Source organism: Oncorhynchus kisutch, linkage group LG17, assembly GCF_002021735.2.
Source record: "Oncorhynchus kisutch isolate 150728-3 linkage group LG17, Okis_V2, whole genome shotgun sequence".
Lineage (NCBI taxonomy): Eukaryota > Metazoa > Chordata > Actinopteri > Salmoniformes > Salmonidae > Oncorhynchus > Oncorhynchus kisutch.
Window position 1 is genome coordinate 53212682 of NC_034190.2, and position 22245 is coordinate 53234926.

General features: G+C 43.5%; 2 protein-coding genes across 4 annotated transcripts in view; one reads left to right on the forward strand and one right to left on the reverse strand.

The window, feature by feature from the left end:
* Positions 1–8459, reverse strand: part of tp73 (tumor protein p73) — a 46521-nt gene extending 38062 nt beyond the window's left edge. The window contains exon 1 of the mRNA XM_020506182.2: positions 8333–8459. Within this exon, the coding sequence (XP_020361771.1) occupies positions 8333–8364 (32 nt within the window). The 5' untranslated portion in view covers positions 8365–8459. The remainder of the gene's footprint in view (positions 1–8332) is intronic.
* Positions 395–22010, forward strand: wrap73 (WD repeat containing, antisense to TP73). 3 transcript variants are annotated; one of them, XM_020506185.2, is made up of 13 exons: positions 395–484; positions 1256–1351; positions 7882–8034; positions 8463–8579; positions 14742–14814; positions 15421–15524; positions 17618–17704; positions 17784–17918; positions 18898–18975; positions 19992–20097; positions 20547–20672; positions 20897–21088; positions 21481–22010. In XM_020506185.2, the coding sequence occupies exons 2-13, from the start codon at positions 1283–1285 to the stop codon at positions 21609–21611; spliced, it is 1371 nt and encodes a 456-aa protein (XP_020361774.1). In that variant the 5' UTR covers positions 395–484; positions 1256–1282; the 3' UTR covers positions 21612–22010. The 3 variants fall into 3 exon arrangements, with proteins under 3 accessions (XP_020361774.1, XP_020361773.1, XP_031649930.1); XM_020506184.2 differs by having other exon boundaries at positions 417–591; XM_031794070.1 differs by lacking the exon at positions 395–484 and having other exon boundaries at positions 1255–1351; positions 7763–8034.
* The last annotated feature ends 235 nt before the right edge of the window (positions 22011–22245 follow it).

A 22245-nucleotide genomic window follows, 5' to 3' on the forward strand; every position in this document is an offset into this window, starting at 1 on the left:
AATATTTTTTGGTATAAATTAAAAACAACTATTGAAAACTTTTTGCTCCTGAATGGTAACTGGCACCTCCAGGGGCTAGTTACCCCGATAAACGCGACCCGAGTTCTTAATTAGGAAATGCTAGTTGGATGACTGTTCAAATAGATTTTTCCTGAGCTAGTTTTTTTTCTTGAGTTCCCAGTTGTCTTGAATGCACTGAAGTCTGACATTTCCGAGTTCTCAGTTGTTTTGAACGCGGCAACTGGTTCCGAAACGAATGCACTCACTTTTCACCATAATAAAACTCCTTACACCGGGATAACCCGGGACATATAGGCTCTGCTGAACTACATTTCCCGGCATAATGAAAAACTGTCTTCATGCTGATTGGATGGCGCTCTTGCTATCAAGTGCGTTTGATTTTGCGCGCTCACCACGTCGGGTGACAGAGTAGTTTGCTCTTTGACCAGACTCTTGTGCAACCTCAGCTCATCCGGTACCAGAGGTGAGGTAAATCAATCGCACCGAAACAAGTATCAGACAGTTATTGTTGTCATGCACTTGTTTGATAGCATGTGAACGAGGAAAGTTTTCAACAAACCCTGGATACCGGTGAGTCGCTCAACCTTGGACGATAAACTTCACGCTAAACATAAAACATACCGTTATATGTGTGGAACGAATTAGTGAACTACGGTATCTAGCTAGCTAGGCTAGCTAACGTAAGCTTGACGATAACACTACTGTTAACTTGAGCCAGCTTGTTTAGAATGCAAAAAACACGTTAGCTGACGTTCGTCATTGGTTCACATTTACTGATTTGTTTACGCGACTGGTAGGAATAACAAATGATTCATTGTCAATAGCTAGCCATTTCAACTGGCATCAAACAGGTGTAGCTACTTTGCTAATTTAGCAAGCTAATCTGTTAAACCTACTCGCTTGCCATTATAGAGCCATAACACTCGTCTGTGCTACCAATGCAATGTGCATGTTAATAGTCGCGTTACCGACTTGTTTGTTCACGCACTACTACTAGTTAGATGCATAGGTTTCTTTATTTTTAGCAAACGTTAGCTACAGTAGTACTGTACAGTTAGCCTTAACTTCCAAAGAAGGCATATGGTTTTTGGCTTGAAATACATTCACGGTCTCAGTCGCCACCTTGTGGTTATTATTGACCAAATAACTCAAGACTAGGCGAACACCGCGAGTAGCTAGCTTTATTGAGTTGTATACTGTTGACTAATCACATGATCATGTCCCCTTTCTACAGTGACAAGTCATTTAGTTAAGTTCAGGGATGAACTTCTCTGAGGTCTTCAAACAGTCTAACCAACTGTGCAGAGTTTCACCAGATGGAAAATATTTGGTAAGCAATCGTTTGTTTCAATATACACTTAGTAATAAAATCAAAGTTTATTGCTTACAGGCTCTAACCAATAGTGCAAAAAAGGTATTAGGTGAACAATAGGTAAGTAAATAAATAAAACAACAGTAAAAAGATATATATATATATATATATATATTATACACACACACACACACAGTAGCAAGGCTACATACAGACACCGGTTAGTCAGGCTGATTGAGGTATTATGTACATGTAGATATGTTTAAAGTTACTATGCATATATGATGAACAGAGAGTAGCAATAGCATAAAAGAGGGGTTGGTAGGTGGCGGGACACAATGCAGATAGCCCGGTTAGCCAATGTGCGGGAGCACAGCTCAATTGACGTAGTATGTATATGAATGTATAGTTAAAGTGACTATGCATATATGGTAAACAATGTAGATAATGTAATGATTAAGATTGTACACAAAATTCAACCGAAAATGTGTGTGGTTGCCAGCTCATTTCCGGCTGCCAATAATGATTTATTAATTGAAGGCTACTGAGTTCCATGAAATGAGTTCCTTTTGCATCCCTTTAATATTTTACGTAGAAATTGTGCATCAATATAGAATTTAAAAGCTTGTTATATTAAATGAAGTTCCCTTATGTAGACCACATGGACAATTCAATAAATCTGATTTATGGTATGAATAAAGAATTGCTAAAGTGCCAGAATTCTACATTTTGACATGTCCCTCTGCGACTTCTAGGAAGATTTTAATTAACTTAACCCCAGAATGTCTCCAAGCTTTCACCATCATTGTAAATCCATAGTTGTTTTGTTGCTTTGAGTAATTTCTGAATTATAATATTTATTTAATGTAATTAGTGATTCATCTAATCACATAATGCATGTCCCTCATTTTAAAGCCAACCCTGTTACGTGAAATGAACTTTCATTTTAATATGGTGAAAATATTCCTTTAAGTAATTTTTTCAAACATCTAATTGTCAGAACTGGTTCTAATCTTTTTGGCCATTTTCTGTTGTGCTGTGGAAAACTCTTACCTATAGATGGACTCTAAATGTTTTAAGTTTCATTTGATAAATTATGTTTACATTCAATTGTCCCTCCCTGCACACTATAAGCTTCCAATTCCCCAAATCCAAGGGGATCTATGGCTGATTTAAGATGAAATCGTCAACCCCGTTACTTGATTTGGCACTTACCATAGTCCTTTTTTATTTAACCTCTAGAGATAGGAAAACTTTATTTTTTATTATGGAGTGACTTGCTGTTGCTAAATATACAGATATTTCTGGGCATGCAGGATCCACTAGTCTACCTACCTCCTTTCAGCTGCTGCTCATTGCTCAGTCACTCAGTGACTCTGCTGCCACTTGTACACAAAACAGTTCGATCAAACGTAGCTAATTGTAACAGTAAGCTGTTGCAAACAAAAGCATGACATAAAGAGGTCTAGCAATTTCATGTTCTTTTTTCAGGAGTTAAATGCAGCTATTTAGGCAAGCTATATGTAGCTTACACAACATATCAAACAATCAAGTCGCAAGACACTCAGTCAATAGCGATTTTTATGTCATTTCTTCATCATTGGAAACATTGTCTGAACAGGAGGCAGACTGGCTATATGGCAGCAAAATTGTAAAGATTACATCACGCACAACAATAATTGTTTTGCACTAATGCAATGTGTAGACTGTCTTGCTTGTGCTACAGCAATATCAGTTTCAACAGACAGAAGGTTGTAGCTGGCCCTTCATAGGCTATATTTTTGGATCGATAGTTCAAATCGCAGCAGTTCAGGAATGACGCAGAGACATGGGCTACATAATTTCGATCAAATTGGTTGAGAGTTCAGAAGAGCGTGAGTAAAGAAAGAAACATGAATACATAGCTAGGTTTCCATCAAATTGTCTACAAATTTCATGCAAATATTTTAAAATGCACGTAAAGAAAATATGCGCATTTTCCCACGAGTGGCGTTTCCACCAAAGGGACTAGTTGTGGATAAAAATCAGTGTGATGACGTAGTGCACACAATGTACTTTTTCGCATACGTTTTCATGTACCGAATAAAAATCTAAAGTTCAGTGCGTTATCGCATTTTTAACTCTCCTGATAGTTTTGGCACAAACTGTTGCGTTAAATAGCGAATGTGCCTATTCAGGTCTTGGCTACTGCTCTTTCTCGTATAATACATTTTACAGACACAAAAGATCCCACCATGTCGAACGAACAAAATATCTGTCTGCTTTTATACAATTGTAACGAAACTTTCTGTTTCGATCACAGCTTTTTTTGTTATACCATATGACTTTACTTGCATACAAACTGTGGATGGAAACATGGTTAATGACCCATGTGATTCAGATCCTTAGATTTGAGAGAAGTTTCTAGAGTGATGGAGGTCAAGGCAGGAGCCTCTGCCTTTTTGTTAATTTGAACATGTGCTCTTTATGAATCATGTTTGCAATAAGACACTAAAGTAAAACTGCAATAAGACACTAAAGTAAAACTGCAAAGAAATTAATGTTTTGTCCTGACATCACTGAGTACCACTCTTCATATTTTTAAGCATAGTGGTGGCTGCATCATGTTATGGGTATGCTTGTCATCGGCAAGGACTAGGGAGTTATTTAGGATAAACAATAAACTTAATAGATCTAAGCACAGGCAAAATCCTAGAGGAGAACCTGGTTCATTCTGCTTTCTAACAGATACTGGGAGACAAATTCACCTTTCTGCAGGACAATAACCTAAAACACAAGGCCAAATTATACACTGGAGTTGCTTTCCAAGATGACATTGAATGTTCCTGATTGGCCTAGTTACAGTTTTGACTTAAATCGGCTTGAGAATCTATGGCAAAACATGAAAATGGGTGTCTAGCAATGATCAAAGATGAACTATACAGAGCTTGAAGATATTTTTTTTTTTTAAAGAATAATGGGCAAATATTGTACAATCCAGGTATGCACAGCTCTTAGACTTACCCAAACACACTTGCAGCTGTAATCGCTGCCGAAGGTGATTGTAACATTTATTGACTAATGGTTGAATACTTATTTAATCAATATATTAGCATTTTAATTAATAAAGGTAGAATTTGTCCCCAACTTTGACATTAGAGTATTGTTTGTGGATCATTGACAAAAGACAAATCAATTTTAATCCCACTTTGTAACATAACAGAATGTGCAAAAAAAATCAAGGGGTGTGAATACTTTCTGAAGCACTGTAGCAACATGCCTATAAATTACCTTCTGAAAGTATTCACACCCCTTGACTTTTCCCACATTATGATACAACCTTATTCTAAAATGGATTAAATAGTTGTTTCCCCATCAATCTACACACTAACCCATAATAACAAAGCAAAAACAGGTTTTTAGACATTTTTGCAAATGTATTAAATAAAAATGGAAATATCATATTTACGTACAGTACCAGTGTGGACACCTACTCATTCAAGGGTTTTTATTTGTACTATTTTCTACATTGTAGAATAATAGTGAAGACATCAAAACTATGAAATAACACATATGGAATCATGTATTAACCCAAAAAATTGCCACCCTTTGCCTTGACAGCTTTGCACCCTCTTGGCATTCTCTCAACCAGCTTCACCTGGAATGCTTTTCCAACTCTCTTTAAGGAATTCCCACATATGCTGGGTACTTGTTGGCTGCTTTTCCTTCACTCTGCGGTCCAACTCATCCCAAACCATCTCAATTGGGTGGAGGTTATTGGAGGCCAGGTCATCAAATAGACCTTACACAGCCTGGAGGTGTGTTGGGTTATTGTCCTGGTGAAAAACAAAGGATAGTCCCACTAAGCGCAAACGAAATGGGATGGCGTATCGCTGCAGAATGCTGTGGTAGCCATGCTGGTTAAGTGTGCCTTGAATTCTAAATAAATCCGACAGTGTCACCAGCAAAGCACCCACACGCCATTACACCGCCTCCTCCATGCTTCACGGTGGGAACCACACATGCAGAGATCATTAGTTCACCTACTCTGCGTCTCAAAGTCACGGCGGTTGGAACCGATCTCAAATTTGTACTCATCAGACCAAAGGACAGATTTCCACCGGTCTAATTCTAAATCTTCTTCTTATTGGTGTCCTTTTAGGAGTGGTTTCTTTTCAGCAATTTGACCATGGCCTTATTCATGTAGTCTCCTCTGAACAGTTGTGTCTGTGAAGCATTTATTTGTGCTGCAATTTCTGAGGCTGGTAACATTAATGACCTTATCTTCTGTAGCAGAGGTAACTCTGGGTCTTACTTTCCTGTGGTGGTCCTCATGAGAGCCAGTTTCATCATAGCGCTTCATGGTTTTTCCGACTGCACTTGAAGAAACTTTAAAAGTTCTTGCAATTTTCCCGGATTGACTGACCTTCATGTCTGAAAGTAATGGACTGTAATTTCTCTGCTTATTTGAGCTGTTCTTGCCATATTATGGACTTGGTCTTTTACCAAATAGTGCAATCTTCTGTATACCACCCCTACCTTGTCACAACACAACTTATTGGCCCAAACCCATTATGAAGGAAGGAAATTCCACAAATGTAACTTTAACAAGGCACACCAGTAATTGAAATGCATTCCAGGTGAATATCTCATCAAGCTGGTTGAGAGAATGTCAAGAGTGGGCAAAGCTGTCAGGTAAAGGGTGGCTACTTTGAATAATCTCAAATCTAAAATATATTTTGATTTGTTTAACCCTTTTTTGGTTACTCCTTGTGTTATTTCATAGTTTCCATGTCTTCACTATTATTCTACAATGTAGAAAATGGTAAAAAAAAAAAAAAACATTGGACACACGCACCCATTTAAACTTTTGACTGGTACTGTAAGTATTCAGACCCTTTACTCAGTACTTTGTTGAAGCGATAATAGCCTTGAGTCTTCTCAGTATGACACTACAAGCTTGGCACACCTGTATTTGTGGAGTTTCTCCCATTCTCTGCAGATCCTCTCAAGCTCTGTCAGGTTGGATGCGGAGTGTCCCTGCACATCTATTTTCAGGTTTCTCCAGAGATGTTCACGTCCGAATTTTGGCTGGGCCACTCAAGAACATTCAGAGACCTGTCCCGAAGTCACTCCTGCGTCGTCTTGGCTGTGTGCTTAGGGTCGTTGTCCTGTTGGATGGTGAACCTTCGCCCCCAGTCTGAGGTCCTAACCTGCTCCAGAGCGCTTTTCATAAAGGAGCTCTCTGTACTTTGCGCCGTTCCTCGATCCTGACTAGTGTCCCTGTCACTGAAAAACATCCCCACAGCATGATGCTGCCACCACCATGCTTCACCGTAGGGATGGTGCCGGGTTTCCTGCAGACGTGACACTTGGCATTCAGGCCAAAGTGTTCAATCTTGGTTTCCTCAGACCAGAGAATCTTGTTTCTCATGGTCTGAGCGTCCTTTAGGTGCCTTTTGGCAAACTCCAAGCGGACTGTCATGCCTTTTAGTGAGGAGTGGCTTCTGTCTGGCCACTCTACCATAAAGGCCTGATTGGTGGAGTGCTGCAGAGATGGTTGTCCTTCTGGTAGGCTTTCCCATCTCCACAGAGGAACTCTGGAGCTCTGTCAGATTGACCATCGGGTTCTTTGTCACCTAGCTGACCAAGGCCCTTCTCTCCGGCTTGCTCAGTTTGGCCGGGCCGCCAGCTCGAAGAAGAGTCTTGGTGGTTCCAAACTGCTTCCATTCAAGAATGTGTTCTTGGGGACTTTCAATGCGGCATACATTTTTTGGTACCCTTCCCCAGATCTGTGCCTCGACACAGTCCTGTCTCAACTTGTAGAAACATCTCAAGGATGATCAATGGAAACAGGATGCACCTGAGCTCAATTTTGAGCAATGGGTCTAAATACTTATGTAAATAAGGTATTCTGTTTGTATTTAATACATTTAAAAATGTTTTCACTTTGTCATTATGGGGTATTATGTGTGGAAAAGGAGAAGGGTTCTTAATACTTTCCGAATGCTCCCCCCCCCCCCAAAAAAGCACCATTCTGCACAAACTAATTTTTATTCAGACATTTGCAACAGCACAAATAATCATAACATTTAAAACTATTTAAATATATATGAAAATAAGACTCATAAATATCAAAAAGTAACAAAGACAAATAAACAAATTTGTGTTGATTTGGTACTCCGCATCATTACATTACCCATCCCCCCCCAAAACTGGCAACCAAGAGTCGAGACTAAACCCATTCACCTTGGTGTGGTGCAGACTGGTTTTTGTGTTTTTCTTAATGATTTTGCACAACCCATAAAAAAATGCAACAATATGTCTGAATTTTGGTTTATTTGGTAGCATTTAAATCCGGCAGGTACCCTAGTCATATAAATGTTTTCAGTGCAAATATGATGCACACCGTATGTACTCCACTTATGCACTTTTAAACATCGACAACAGGCATGGCAGATGGACGTTCATGGTCTTACAACCGAGGAGTTAACAAGTCCAAAAGTACACAGATGTGCCGGAACACAACTTTTTTCTGCTTGACTGTCTCACTGCCTGCCCCCCCCCAGGCCACGTGTGTGCAGTACAGGCTGGTGGTGCGTGACGTGAACACCCTACAGATCTTGCACCTTTACACTTGCCTGGACCAGATAGTCCACATGGAGTGGTCCTCTGACTCGCTCTTCATCCTCTGTGCCATGTACAAGAGGGGACTAGTGCAGGTATGCGCTCCTCTATTAGGCTAGTGCATATTGTTTTTCTCATTTGTCCAATAATGACAGTTGGTGTATTTTATTTTTTGGTGCTGAATTAGCTTGTTCAGACTGTTGATGGATGCTTAAATATACAGAATGTGGGAAATTAAACTGGAAATAAAGTGTACAAATCTAAATCAACAACTTGCACAGATAAAGTGGAATTTAAGTAGATAATTACTGACCATTTTGTAATGAAAGGGAAATTACCCCTCATTTGAGACAGTGTTAAGATCAAATGCACTGTGCAAAAATAACAGCTTACTTTTGCAGAGGTAACCATCTCCAGTCTTTCATTTCGTCTCTGGGTCAGATTTGGTGTGGTCAAAGGTTTGAGTACAGGTTGAGCTCAGGGAAAGGCAGTTGTCCTTCTCTCACAATCTCTCTCCTCTCAGGTGTGGTCTCTAGAGCAGCCCGACTGGTACTGTAAGATTGACGAGGGCTCGATAGGACTAGTCTCCTCGCGCTGGAGCCCAGACGGACGTCACATTCTCAACACCACAGAGTTCCATGTAAGTGTGAAGTCACTAGGAGTGTGTTTATGTGTTTCTGTCTGGTGTCGACTGTTGCTGCCCATAATGAAGGAGGAGACCTGAAAATAGACAGCAGACACCAGACCCTGCCCCACCTGACACATGTATGCCTGATTTCAGTTACTCCAGCTAGTGTTCTGTCATATCCTCGACACACAAATTAAGTTCCTTCCGAGTCCTATTTCATTTCTCCTCCCCGAAGTGTGCACTCGTTCATTCCCTTTGAAGCATTTAAAAAGCACTGGATTGGTGTAAGTCTGTGCTTAAGTGGGTTTTCACCATGTTCCGTACACTACTCCCTCCCTTTGAAATCCATGGTGGAAGTGTACAGGGGGAGAAACGGAATTGGGCTGTAGATATTTATGTTATATTCTTGGAAGATGACAATCCATCCAATGTGTTTTGTCACACATCCAATAGGCTGTAAAATTCTGCCACACTTAGACATTTTTTATGTGGTGAGTTTTGCTTAATAAGAAATGGCAAAGTACATTTATAGCGTCTTTCTGATTAGTTTAGACTTTGAATGAACATGCTTGCTGGAACCAAACCAGTGTCGGTGTGACGACATCGCAGCTTGCTTTGCACGTCTGCAACGTCTGTAGGTGAAAGTGCAGTCGTCTGGCTTGTTGGGAGCATATTTGTCCCTAGGTATCAGAGGGGGGAGTGGGCTGCACTCGTCCTCGCCCGCCTGTTTGGGTTACGACTTGGGCACCGTGCCATGGCGGGGTTCGCCTGACGCCCGAACCCGACTCCAAGACTCACTGACAGGTGCCGGGGCCCAGGCACAACTGTGTCTGGAGGTTTGAGAGGGAGCAGGGAGTGCAAGTGTCTGACATTTCTGCTTTGTCTGTCTGCTTCTTCAACAAACACAGGAATAGAATGGAGTCTCCCTAGGTCTGTCTGCTCCTTGTCTGCTCCTGCTCTTTCCATTAAATTCTGAGAAGGGAACAATTGTCAGTTGTTGATTTGGGGAAGATGTAAAACAAATACATTTTGCAACAAAAAGTGCATTTCTTATTGGATAAGTTCAAGTAGCCCCCCCCTGTTTGTTGCCTTGTATGGCTCAGAACTCATGCAAGATCCCCTGTTTTCACATTTGGGGTGCCAAGCCCATTTACCAAAAGTCTAGGGGTGATGATGCCTGCGTTGCCCAGTGCTGCTGACCTCACCTTCACCCCTCCACAAAGATTTCATTATGGCTGTGCCAGACTGGTGTTCGTATCAGGGCTCAGTTTCAGCCGGGAGCTCATGAACAAGATGCTATATTAACTTGTTAGGGGACAGCTGCTGTGTGTTGAACCCACTGTGTGTGTGTGACTGTGTTTTCTTTTCTCCCCACTGACTGTTTTGATACATGGGTGCAATTTGTCAGTTAACAGCTGATGGTGCTAGACGAGGGTTTGGATTTACGTTCATCTCTGTAGATATGCCATTTCGCGTGGGAGAGTCGCCGGAGCAGCAGGCTGCGGCGTGAGCCAGTCTCCGGATCTGATCTTACCTCCAGCCCTCACCACAGTTTGCACTGCTTTACTGTGCTTTGCGCTTTTTGTCCATAACAAATTATTTCAAATGGTTAACAAGCAGCTTTTTTTATGCTAAAATTGTCTTACACCACATCTTGCATGCGTTATGTGATTTAGCTTACGGCCTCTCGCTACTGTACATAAAGGACAATTGGAAAGTTGATTAGTCTATTGCATTCTCCATGTTCTTACAAGTTAGCAGGACATCCTGGAGTCTCTTGGCTGTCTGAGTGGGTTGCCTATCGTATTACACTCTTCAGAAGTGACTTAACATTGGTAATTAGGACTAGCTTCATGGATAGGCCCGATGTCATTCAAAAAGGTGTTTGTAAAATGACTTTTACCCTCATTGTATGTTCGAATCAAAAAGCCATACATGTTTGAATTCCCACTCCTGATTCTCTCCGCTGCACATATTCACTGCTAATCCAACAAACCAGCTGAGCGAGCTTTTAAACCAGTGTGGAAGACATCCACTCAAGGCCGGCACGAACATTATATAACTCTAATGGTTTATGCATTGTTGGGATCAGGTTAGCTGCGTGCCTGGCCGGCGGCGCGGGATCCCCGCTAGCGCGTAGCATGTTGGCAGCGTTAGCTATCAGAGAAACTGTGAACCCAAGTAGCTGCCACAGCTCTACTCTTGACAATCGACAATCAGTCATCCAGACTGACGCCTGGCTACACCGCACTCCAATCCACAGGGGAATTATAAGGCTGTAACAGGAGAAATGTGTCTATATCGGGTTGAGAGACCGTCTCTGATGGGGAATGCATATGGACTTATCCATTGCTGACAGATAGGCCTATGCAAAGATTCCTCGCAGGAGTCGCAGCATCACTAATTCTCTCTCGCATATAAAAAGTGCTGCCACAGGAGGAGCTGATGGATTTGTGATTTGCTGTCAGGGATTCTGCGGTGTAGTTGGTCCTGTTTATCAAGTGTAGCCTTTCTTGTCCCAGTGGGCCTGTTCTTTCTAGGGTTAAGTTGAGGGCTTGAGGCATAACTCCTGTGAGGTTATGTTTAGAACAAGGCTGTGGGAGAGCTTTTAACAGGATAAATTAAACAAAGTCAAATTAATTCCTCCAATGGGAAGTGAACCAGTACTGTTGTGAGCTGGTAGCCACGGTTTAGGCCCTCCATCCACCCTGCCAGTCAGCACAACACCCTAGCAGGCACCTCTGCTACAACTCTGTAAAATGTGCTGTCTTCTCTTCGACACATGGCCTCCCTGCTTATACAGTGCATTCGGTAAGTATGTAGACCCCTTTTTCCACGTTGTTACGTTACAACCTTATTCTAAAATGGATTAAATACATTTTTCACGTCATCAATCTATACACTACCGCATAATGACAAAGAGAACTGGTTTTGACGTTTTTGCTAATTTATTTAAAAAAGAAACGTACCTTATTTACGTAAGTATTCAGACCCTTTGCTATGAGACTTGAAATTGAGCTCCGGTGCATCCTGTTTCCGTTAACCATCCTTGAGGTGTTTCTACATCTTGATTGGAGTCCAGCTGTGGTAAATTAAATTGATTGGACATGATTTGGAAAGGCACACACCTGTCTATGTAAGGTCCCACAGTTGACAGTGCATGTCAGAGCAAAAACCAAGCCATGAGTTCAAAGGAATTGTCCGTAGAGCTCCGAGACAGGATTGTGTTGAGGCACAGATCTGTGGAAGGGTACCAAAACATTTCTACAGCATTGAAGGTCCACAAGAACACTGGCCTCTATCACTCTTAAATTGAAGAAGTTTGAGAAACAAGATTCTCTGGTCTGATGAAACCAAGATTGAACTCTTTGGTCTGAATGCCAAGTGTCAGGTCTGGAGGAAACCTGGTACCATCCCTACAGTGAAGCATGGTGGTGGCAGCATGCTGTGGGGATGTTTTTCAGATGCAGGGACTGGGAGACTAGTCAGGATTGAGGGAAATCTGAACGGCGCAAAGTATTAAGATCCTGCTCCAGAGCGCTCAGGACCTCAAACTGGGGCGACGGTTCACCTTCCAATGGGACAACGACCCTAAGCACACAGCCAAGACAACGCAGAAGTGGCTTTGGGACAAGTCTCTGAATGTCCTTGAGTGGCCCAGCCATTCGAACATCTCTGGGGAGACCTAAAAATAGCTGTGCATCGATGCTCCCCATCCAACCTAACAGAGCTTGAGAGGATCTGCAGAGAAGAATGGAAGAAACTCCAAATACGGGTGTGCCAAGCTTGTAGTGTCATTCCCAAGAAGACTTGAGGCTGTAATCGCCACCAAAAAGGTGCTTCAACAAAGTACTGAGTAAACGGTCTGAATACTTTTGTAAATGTGATATTTCAGTTTTATTTTTAATAAATGTGCAACATTTTCTAAACCTGTTTTTGCTTTGTCATTATAGGGTATTGTGTGTAGATTGAGGGGGGGGGACTATTTAATCCATTTTAGAATAAGGCTGTAATGTAAACAAAATGTGGAAAAAGTCAAGGGGTCTGAATACTTTCTGAATGCACTGTAACAAACTTCCTAGAAAAGAAGCCTAAAGCTGATGATCATGCTGTGAAGGCCAATACAAAGCATTATTTGTGTCCCTTTATTCTGATGGCTAAACAGAAGCGGCTTTATTTGCTCTTGGACCATCTTGTCTCTGTCTTAGAGACTGAAACGCCAGTCTACTGCCCCCATTTTGCTTCCAAGGTGTAGTTTTACCAGCTTCAGTGCCCCAGACTGGCATGCCAGGCAACACAGAAGCATTTCTCACCTATTTTACATATGTGCCGCTCCCTCCCTCTTCCCAGTTTAAAGTTACACCCCCCCCAGACAACCTCCCAACCCAGTCCCCCCATGTCAATGTGGTGGGGTACAAGTTGTCCAAGAAGAACTGTGTTGAGCTGTGTTGACGGTGGTTTCCATGGATCTGGGGGGTGGGGGGGGGGGCGTGTGGGTGTAATGACAGGCCACAGCTGGATGTCTTGGTACCTCAGGAGCATGCCCTGGTCAGTTAGACCCTTACCCAGGGAAGCAACAGCCAGTAGGTCAGACAGACTCCTGCCTGAATGCCTTCCTCCCCTGAGTGAGAAAGTGAGCCCTAGTTAGAAAATCAGGGAAAGCATGCCATGCTAGATCTATTTAAAGGTCATCTCCTTCTTCATACAGTTGTGTAGTTTTCTGATGTTTGCACTTCTCTTACAGGAAGGTAAGTGTAGGCAAAGGGAGCACCCTGAATTAAGTTTTAATTGGTATTTTGGGAGTGTCGATGTGAGTTCTGACATGCACACTATATAAGCCGCCGCCTACCAAGGCCGCACAGAGGCTGAGGGTCTTGATTACAGTTCACACTTGAATTGACGACCCTCGACTTTGTCACTTCTGTCTCAAGCTTATTTATTGTTATGAAGCCACATAACAGTCTTGGCTGATCACCGAGACTAGTTTAGTCCAGCATTTGCACAGGCTTAGTATTCAAAGTATGATAAGACAGGGTGCGGAGAAGTGTATGCATGCACATTTATATTAGCTTACTAGGTTGTAAAAGAAAATATGTAGGCCTTGCATTTTACACCCATAACATGCTTGTGGTGGTAGGCTACATAGCCATAATGTAATTTGGATGGCGTAGAATGACTACTGTTCTGGCTTTTACTTTTAGGAGTAACAATAACTAGGCTCGCTCTAGGCTGAATACAAATACTATATTGTGCATCTTACAGTATAGACCTAGTTATGTTCTTTTTAACAAAGCATATGTAGTTTAAATATTTTCACATGAACACCTTTTGTTTTTCTGATCACGACTAAACGAGGAAGAAACTAGGAGTGCAGGACCTGTCACATGCTGGTCTTGTTTCTTGGAGGGCTAGATGCAGCGTGTTACTGTCCGTCTGCTGGTTGTGTGCTGCGATGTGTAAAGCTCATCTCGGATGATTTTGGGGGGCAGGGGTGACGTGAATCTTTACGGGTAGACAGGCTGGCATTGGCCTTGTTTCTATTGTCCAGTTCTGCTGGTAACCGATAAGGGTCGTACTTGTACTTAACTGCTGTTATTAATGGATAGGCTAGAGATTTCATTATTGTAGTGTTTTAGATTTAGAACTTTCCCTTGTGAGTGGTTTAACCATTCAGCACAACCGCTCTTCTTAGTCTTATCCATCACGAAGACCCTCGTGGATCTCTTCCACAGACCGACACGGAGTCCCCCAGGGGCTGTGTTGAAGCCGAACGGGGTGACTGCTGCGTTTGGTATAAAACCTAAATGGACGGAGTGGCAGGGATAGCGAGGAGCTCTCAGCGGTCTCATTAGTCGAAGAGTTGACTGAGCTCTTATTAATAGGCGGCTGTTGTTGACGCCCTGCTCTGAGCTCCACACTTACCACATTAAAGCCTCCATCCAGCTCCTCTTACAGAGGAAGAGGCCATGTTGCCAATGAAGAGCGGGCATGGGGTGCAAACGGCGACGCGGTTTGCTTTATTAAACGGGCGTAGACATTCAAAATAATTGATCGCGGATCAAAGATGTCTGTTTTTGGACAGATGAGTCTTTGTAGGCTATTCCCCTGTGCTAGCTAACCTTTCACTGGGAGATGAGGTATAGTTTGTTACATTTTGTTTCTTTTTTTTGACAGCTGAGAGTTACCGTCTGGTCCTTGTGCACCAAAGCCGTATCTTACATCAAGTACCCCAAGGCATGTCAGAAGGGTAAGTACGTGAGTGTGTGTATGTGTTTTTCAGCGAGAGGACTTGGGGACAGGGCCACACTGACTGGCTTGACACATGGGCTGGTGAATCGCGTCCCTCCCTGTCCCTTGACCTTAGGGCCTATGGGCCATCTGCTGACAGCTGGAGCCCTCTTCAGTAAATGGTGCATGCTCGCCATAACCTGTTTGTCAGCAGCCAGTGGAGTTATTGTCTTGGGCTCCAACCACTACCCAAAGGTTCACACACCACCACCACGTGACCCAAGCACCGTTGGATCCACCGTATAAATAATCCAGCAATGCCAACCACTTGCCGCTGAAGGCCTCTTGATAGTTACACTCGATAGACTGTGCTGTACACCACAGCAACGCTATAGGTTAACATGACGACTAAATGACCACAAATCATTTTGTCACCTAGATTAACATAATGTAGATCTAAAGCATATCACTTTTGCATCTGCAAATTGTCCTCTATCCCAACATTGTCTTTGTACAAGGACTAGATGATGAGTAGTTGAGTCAGGTGTGCTTGTGTGGGGAAAGATTTTGACTATGTTAAATAGCGTTTCCTGTGCATTGTTTCCCCCCTGGTCTGTGGTTCCAGGGATAGACTTCAGCAGGGACGGCTGCTACATGGCCCTAGCGGAGCGCCGCGACTGCAGAGACTATGTTAGCGTGTTTGTGTGTGACGACTGGCACCTACTGAGGGTGAGTGCCACTCAGAGCTCCCACCACGGGAGTGTCCCAAAAAAAGTTTGGGGATTTACATTTTAGTTTGATGAACTCAGCAAAAAAAAGAAATGGCCCTTTTTCAGGACCCTGTCTTTCAAAGATAATTTGTATAAATCGAAAACTTCACAGATCTTCATTGTAAAGGTTTTTAAACACTGTTTCCCATGCTTGTTCAATGAATCATAAACAATTAATGAACGTGCACCTGTGGAACGGTCGTTAAGACACTAACAGCTTACAGACGGTAGGCAATTAAGGTCACAGTTATGAAAACTTAGGACACTAAAGAGGCCTTTCAACTGACTCTGAAAACCACCATAAGAAAGATGCCCAGGGTCCCTGCTCATCTGCGTGAACGTGCCTCAGGCATGCTGTAAGGAGGCATGAGGACTGCAGATGTGACCAGGGCAATACATTGCAATGTCCATACTGTGAGATGCCTAAGACAGGGAGACGGGATGGACAGCTGAACGTCCTCGCAGTGGCAAACCACGTGTAACAACACCTGCACAGGATCGGTACATCCGAACATCACACCTGCAGGACAGGTACAGGATGGCAACAACAACTGCCCGAGTTGCACCAGGAACGCACAATCCCTCTATCAGTGCTCAGACTGTCTGCAATAGGCTTAGAGAGGCTGGACTGAGGGCTTGTAGGCCTGTTGTAGCAGGTCCTCACCAGATATCACCGGCAACAACGTCGCCTATGGGCACAAACCCACCATCGCTGGACCAGACAGGACTTCCAAAAAGTGCTCTTCACTGACTAGTCACGGTTTTCTCTCACCAGAGGTGATGGTCAGATTTGTGTTTATCGTCGAAGGAATGAGCGTTACACGGAGGCCTGTACTCTGCAGCGGGATTGAGTTGGAGGGTCCGTCATGGTCTGGGGCCGTGTGTCACAGCATCATCGGACTGAGCTTGTTGTCATTGCAAGCAATCTCAACGATGTGCGTTACAGGGAAGACATCCTCCTCCCTCATGTGGTACCCTTCCTGCAGGTTCATCCTGACATGAACCTCCAGCATGACAATGCCACCACGCACAGAACGAGCAGTATGGCTGATTTCCTGCAGGAATGTCAGTGTTCTGCCATGGCCAGCGACGAGCCCGGATCTCAATCCCATTGAGCACGTCTGGGACCTGTTGGATCGGAGGGTGAGGGCTAGGGCCATTTCCCCCCCCCCCCCCCCCCCCAGAAATGTCAGGGAACCTGCAGGTGCAAATCTGGTGCAGTCCATGAGGAGGAGATGTACTGCAGTACTTAATGCAGCTGGTGGCCACACCAGCTACTGACTTACTTTTGATTTTGCCCCCCCCCCCACCCCCCTTGTTCAGGGACACATTATTCAATTTCTGTTCGTCACATATCTGTGGAACTTGTTCAGTTTGTCTCAGTTGTTGAATCTTATGTTCATACAAATATTTACACGTTAAGTTAACTGAAAATAAACGCAGTTGACAGTGAGGACGTTTTCTTTTTTTGCTGAGTTTACAAAACATTAGGAACGCTTTCAATTCATCGGGGCATGGACTTGACAAGGTGTCAAGCGTTCCACAGGGATGCTGGCCCATGTTAACTCCAATGCTTCCCACAGTTGTGTCAAGTTTGCTGGATGTCCTTTGTGTGGTGGACCATTCTTGCACACTGGAAACTGAGTGTGAAAAACCCAGCAATATTGCATTTCTTGACATGCAAACTGGTGTGCCTGGCACCTACTACCATACCCAGTTCGCTTAAATATTTTCTTGCCCATTCACCCCCTGAATGGCACACATACACAATCCATGTCTCAAGGCTTAAAATCCTTTAAAACGGTCTCCTCCCCTTCATCTACATTGATTTGAAGTGAATGTAACAAGTGACATCAATAAGGGATCAAAGCTTTCACCTGGTCATTCTGTCATGGAAAGAGCTCATGTTCCTAATGTTTTGTACATTTTGACACATTGTAAAGTGGGACCCAAACAACCGATGCACCTGTACAGATGCGCAGTTTGTCCCTGTCTATTTTCTGCTAATTGTCTGTATCCTCTTGTTTGACCTCCCCTGTCTACCTTTCAAAGCACTTTGAAACAGAGACCCAGGACTTGGCGGGGGTGGAGTGGTCTCCTAACGGCTGTGTTCTGGCTGTATGGGACAGCTGTTTGGAGGTAAGCCATTGGAAAATTAGTTGACAATATGTTGACAGAGTGGGAACCCTGAGAGAGTGTGTGTGCGCTCTCTCCCCAGTACAAGGTGCTGCTGTACTCGTTGGACGGCCGGCTGCTGTCCACCTTCAGTGCGTATGAGTGGTCGCTGGGCATCAAGTCTCTGGCCTGGAGTCCCAGCAGCCAGTTCCTGGCCATCGGCAGCTATGATGGAAAGGTCTGTACTCTGTCTCCTTCTCTTTCAATAGGCTTACGGTGGCTTCTAGATACACCCATTCTGTGCAACCTGTGCAGATCCGTGTTAATTTCTTCAACAATAATTTAATTTCGTCAATGATATATTTTTCTTGATGAAAGCGAGTGACGATAACGAGAAATGCCTTGGGGGGGGGAGACATTACAAATTACTTCATTTTAGTTGTTGAAAATGTAACTAGATGAGAATTCCACATGAGCCTAATGGTCATTCATGTGTGCTGTAATTCATCTATGTTGCCATTCTTGCGGTTCCACAAATGCAAGTAGCTTTTTTCTGACATAATACTTCTGGTATTGTTGGAAAGCTCGTCTTGTCCCCTTTTCAAGGAAATCACTTATTTACCCCCCTCCGGCAGTTATGATGGTGGGAAAATCAGAGCTCTGAATTGTTGAACCTGTAGCAATGGCTTTATAGCCATATGGTTTATTATTCCTGGTATTGGCTAAAATCTGCCACAATAGCAATGTTGACAGCTAAGGTATACGAGGGGATAGTGGGCTTAGTTGGACAAGGCTATCTGCACACAAGGGAAGCAGAAAGTTGTAGTTATGTATTGGATAAAATGCACGGACTATGTGACTGATAACTGAAATATATTTTAAGACTAAATCTAAAATAGCTGGCAAAATTAACGCGGGTGCAGATTATATTGATGTGGTTCCTGAAAAGAAACTTTTATCTACTATCGTGCGTAGGCCTTTACAGAGAAGTGATTTATTGGTCAAGTCCCATTCCAAACATTTGGGGCTGGTTTCCCAGACACAGATTAGGCATAGTCCTGTAATGAAAGCACTTTCAATGGAGAATGCATTATGTGTCTGGAATATCGTCCCATAGTCATGTAGAAAAGAATATAATGAATTGAAGCTATTTTAGACTATAGGGACATGGAGTTGGTGGTATGACTGATGTGTGCTTACCTGATGGTTTTGATCAGGTCCGGATCCTAAACCACATCACCTGGAAGAAAGTGACTGAGTTTGACCACCCAGCCTCCATCAACAATACTAAAGCTGTGAGTACTCTTTCCAATGAGTACATGTCAGTTATGTGACGACCTAACGTGCTGAGGGGTAGGGGTTAAGGGGTCCATACAACTTTCACTAGCATGCCCTTACACTCTACTACTCTTCGTCAATTGTTCTTAACCCTCTGCCCCCCCCCCCCTGTCCTTCCTCCATTCTTCTTCTTGATTTCCACTAATATGTTTGTTGATTGAACCGCTCGCACGCAAGACCAGTTGCAGTTAAATAGATTTATAAACTGGGGGGGTTTGAGCCCTTGATTGCTGATTTGGCTTAAAGCTGTGGTATATCAGACTGTATACCACGGGTAATGCAAAACGTTTATTTTTACTGCTCGAATTACATTGGTAACCAGTTTCTGTGGCAATAAGGCACCTCGGGGTTTGTGATATATGGCCAATATACCAAGGCTGAAGGGCTGTGTCAAGTTACTACATTGGGAAACACAACTTGAAAAACATGAACATGAAAAACCCAGCAGCGTTGCAGTTCTTGACACAAACCAGGGCGCCTTTCACCTACCATATCCCGTTCAAAGGCACTTAAAAAATTGTCTTGCCTATTCACTCTCTGAATGGCGCACACAGGCAAAATCCATGTTTGAATTGTTCCGAGGCTTAAAAATCCTTCTTTACCCTGTCTCCCCTTCACCTACTCTGAAGTGGATTTAACAAGTGAGTGACATCAATAAGGGGTTGTGGCTTTCACCTAGGACAGATGATTTTTACACACTACGTGCTTCAGCACTCGGCTGTCCCGTTGTATTTACTTTCTGCCATGCAAATGATTTTGTGACTGTATCACTGTCCCCTCTGCTACAATACTCACACTCCATTTCATGTCTCCCTCCACTGCTTTATATGTAATTGCTTGAAAAACAATGCTTTTATTTGTGAGCAAGTGCTGCGAAAGGACCATTATTTACCTAACTGGGCACTTTAATGCTTGTGTGTAGCTGAGGAAGTGTTGACCATGTCAGGTGGCTGACAGGAGCTTGCGTTGTCAGGTGGTCTACAAGGAGGTGGAGAGGAAGCCGGTGGTGGGGAGTGCAGACCTGTCCATTCAGCAACACATCACTATGGGCAGCACCCTCTTCAACACACAGAGCAAATGTAAGCACAACTCATCACTATGGGCAGCACCCTCTTCAACACACAGAGCAAATGTAAGCACAACTCATCACTATGGGCAGCACCCTCTTCAACACACAGAGCAAATGTAAGCACACCACATCACTATGGGCAGCACCCTCTTCAACACCAGAGCAAATGTAAGCTCACCACATCACGCCACACCTGACAGTGGATATTAGCCAACAGGAGTGTATATTTAATTAAATATGCAACATTCTTAGCTATAACTCTTTCATTAAACCCCAACCTTAATAGCCTAAGAAAATATGCAATTTGGAATAGATGAAATTGAGATGGTATAATAACCCATATTCAGCATAATTTTTATTAGTACACTGGAAAATAAGGTTTTTATCACAGAGGCTATATCACTGTCAAAATTGTCTGACTTATTGATCCTGCTTCTGTGGCACATCCCTCTGTTATAGATGAGATCTGCCCATTGCCAGTCCAGGTACCTGTGGTCAAACCTGACCTGGACCGTGCCAACCCTAAAGTCGGGGTCTCCTCCATGGCATTCAGCTCAGACAACCGCTACCTGGCCACGAAGAATGGTAAGGGACAGATTCACACTGTAACGTTGCTCTACTAGCCATAGGTGTAAACCCTGCAGACCCACACTCACAAAATGACCCTTTACCAACCAGGGTTAGATGATGTCAATCATTTTCCGAATAGTTTGTATAGCATTTGGTGGCTGTCACATAATTACTAGTCCCGTTTAATTGTATGGTGGCAATGATGGTGCTGACTAGGGTTTGTGTGTCTATCCCTGTAGACAACATGGCCTGCGTGGTGTGGGTATGGGACATGCAGAGGCTGGGGCTCCTGGCTGTTCTGGAGCAGACGTCGGCCGTGCGCTGCTTCCAGTGGGACCCCCGTCGGCCCCGTCTGGCCCTCTGCACCGGCAACGCCAAGCTCTACCTCTGGTCCCCCGCGGGCTGCGTCTCTGTCCAGGTCCCTGCTGAAGGTACTGTAGCTCTGACCCGGCCGTCACCACAAACCGCATAGCATGTGAAGTCAAACACACATCACTTATCATGGGTTGTAATAAAACTGTAAAATAAGTAGTCAAGCACAGTCAAATGCTCTGTGTACTTTTATTGGTTCACAATATTTACATTCCAAATGGATATTCATCAGGTCACTGCAAACTCCACAGTAATAGAAATAGGACTGTTTCCCAAACCAAGTTAAATCAAGTACTCCGCTAGAACAACTGAGTGGAAGAGCTGGGGGTACTCAAAGAGGTATGGGGGAACACTGAAATGGAGGAACAGTACACTGGTAGGGACACTTCAGCTTGGCATATGTGAGCAATAGGTGGAGGTCCTTAACGCCTCGTGTGTCCCTCCTTCCTAGGTGGTTTCCAGGTGCAGTCAGTGACTTGGCACTGCAGTGGAGACTCCTTGATTCTGTTGGGGAAAGAGCAACTGTGTCTGTGCTACATGGAGGTCGGGGAAGAGGAGGAGGAGGACGACGACGTCAAGTGAGAGAACCCCACGTACTCTCTCCTATGGGGGCCAGAGCATTAAGATTAGTACTCCAAAGACTGTCTGAGCCCATACTCAATCAGGGCTGTGGTCTGCACATGACCAGAAGAATTCCAAAGTGCTGCTCTGACAGTCAACTCTATGGCCATTAAACTGTGGTCATGTGTACTTGCACTGGTCAGTGTCAGCCATCCCTGCAGGTAACGTTTGACTTATTTAGGTGAGGATCACAATATAGTGCAGGTGTAGTTGAGGTCCAAGTTCCTGTAGTATTTAAGAGATGTTTACAAAGTGCATTTGTCAAATCTCTGTCATTTAATTATTTGAAGTATAGTGTTTGTAAAAATGTAAAGTCTAGAGGTAACAATTATTTTGTAATAAAGTTTGCTATGAATAACCGTTTAGATGTTTGATTCAGACAGAAACTGTGTCTAACCATTCCGGTCTACATTCAATCACTCCGAAGGCCTCAAACAGTTGGAATGTTCTGCTGTGGACGAGAATGGAAAAGGGTGAAAACGTAGTGCTGAGTTCCTCAGGCACCATTTAGGGGGGGGGGGGGGGGGGGGGTGCTGATGTGGCTGGCTGTAGTGTTAAAAACAAAAGCTTTAGGGCTCGATTCATCCATATTGCC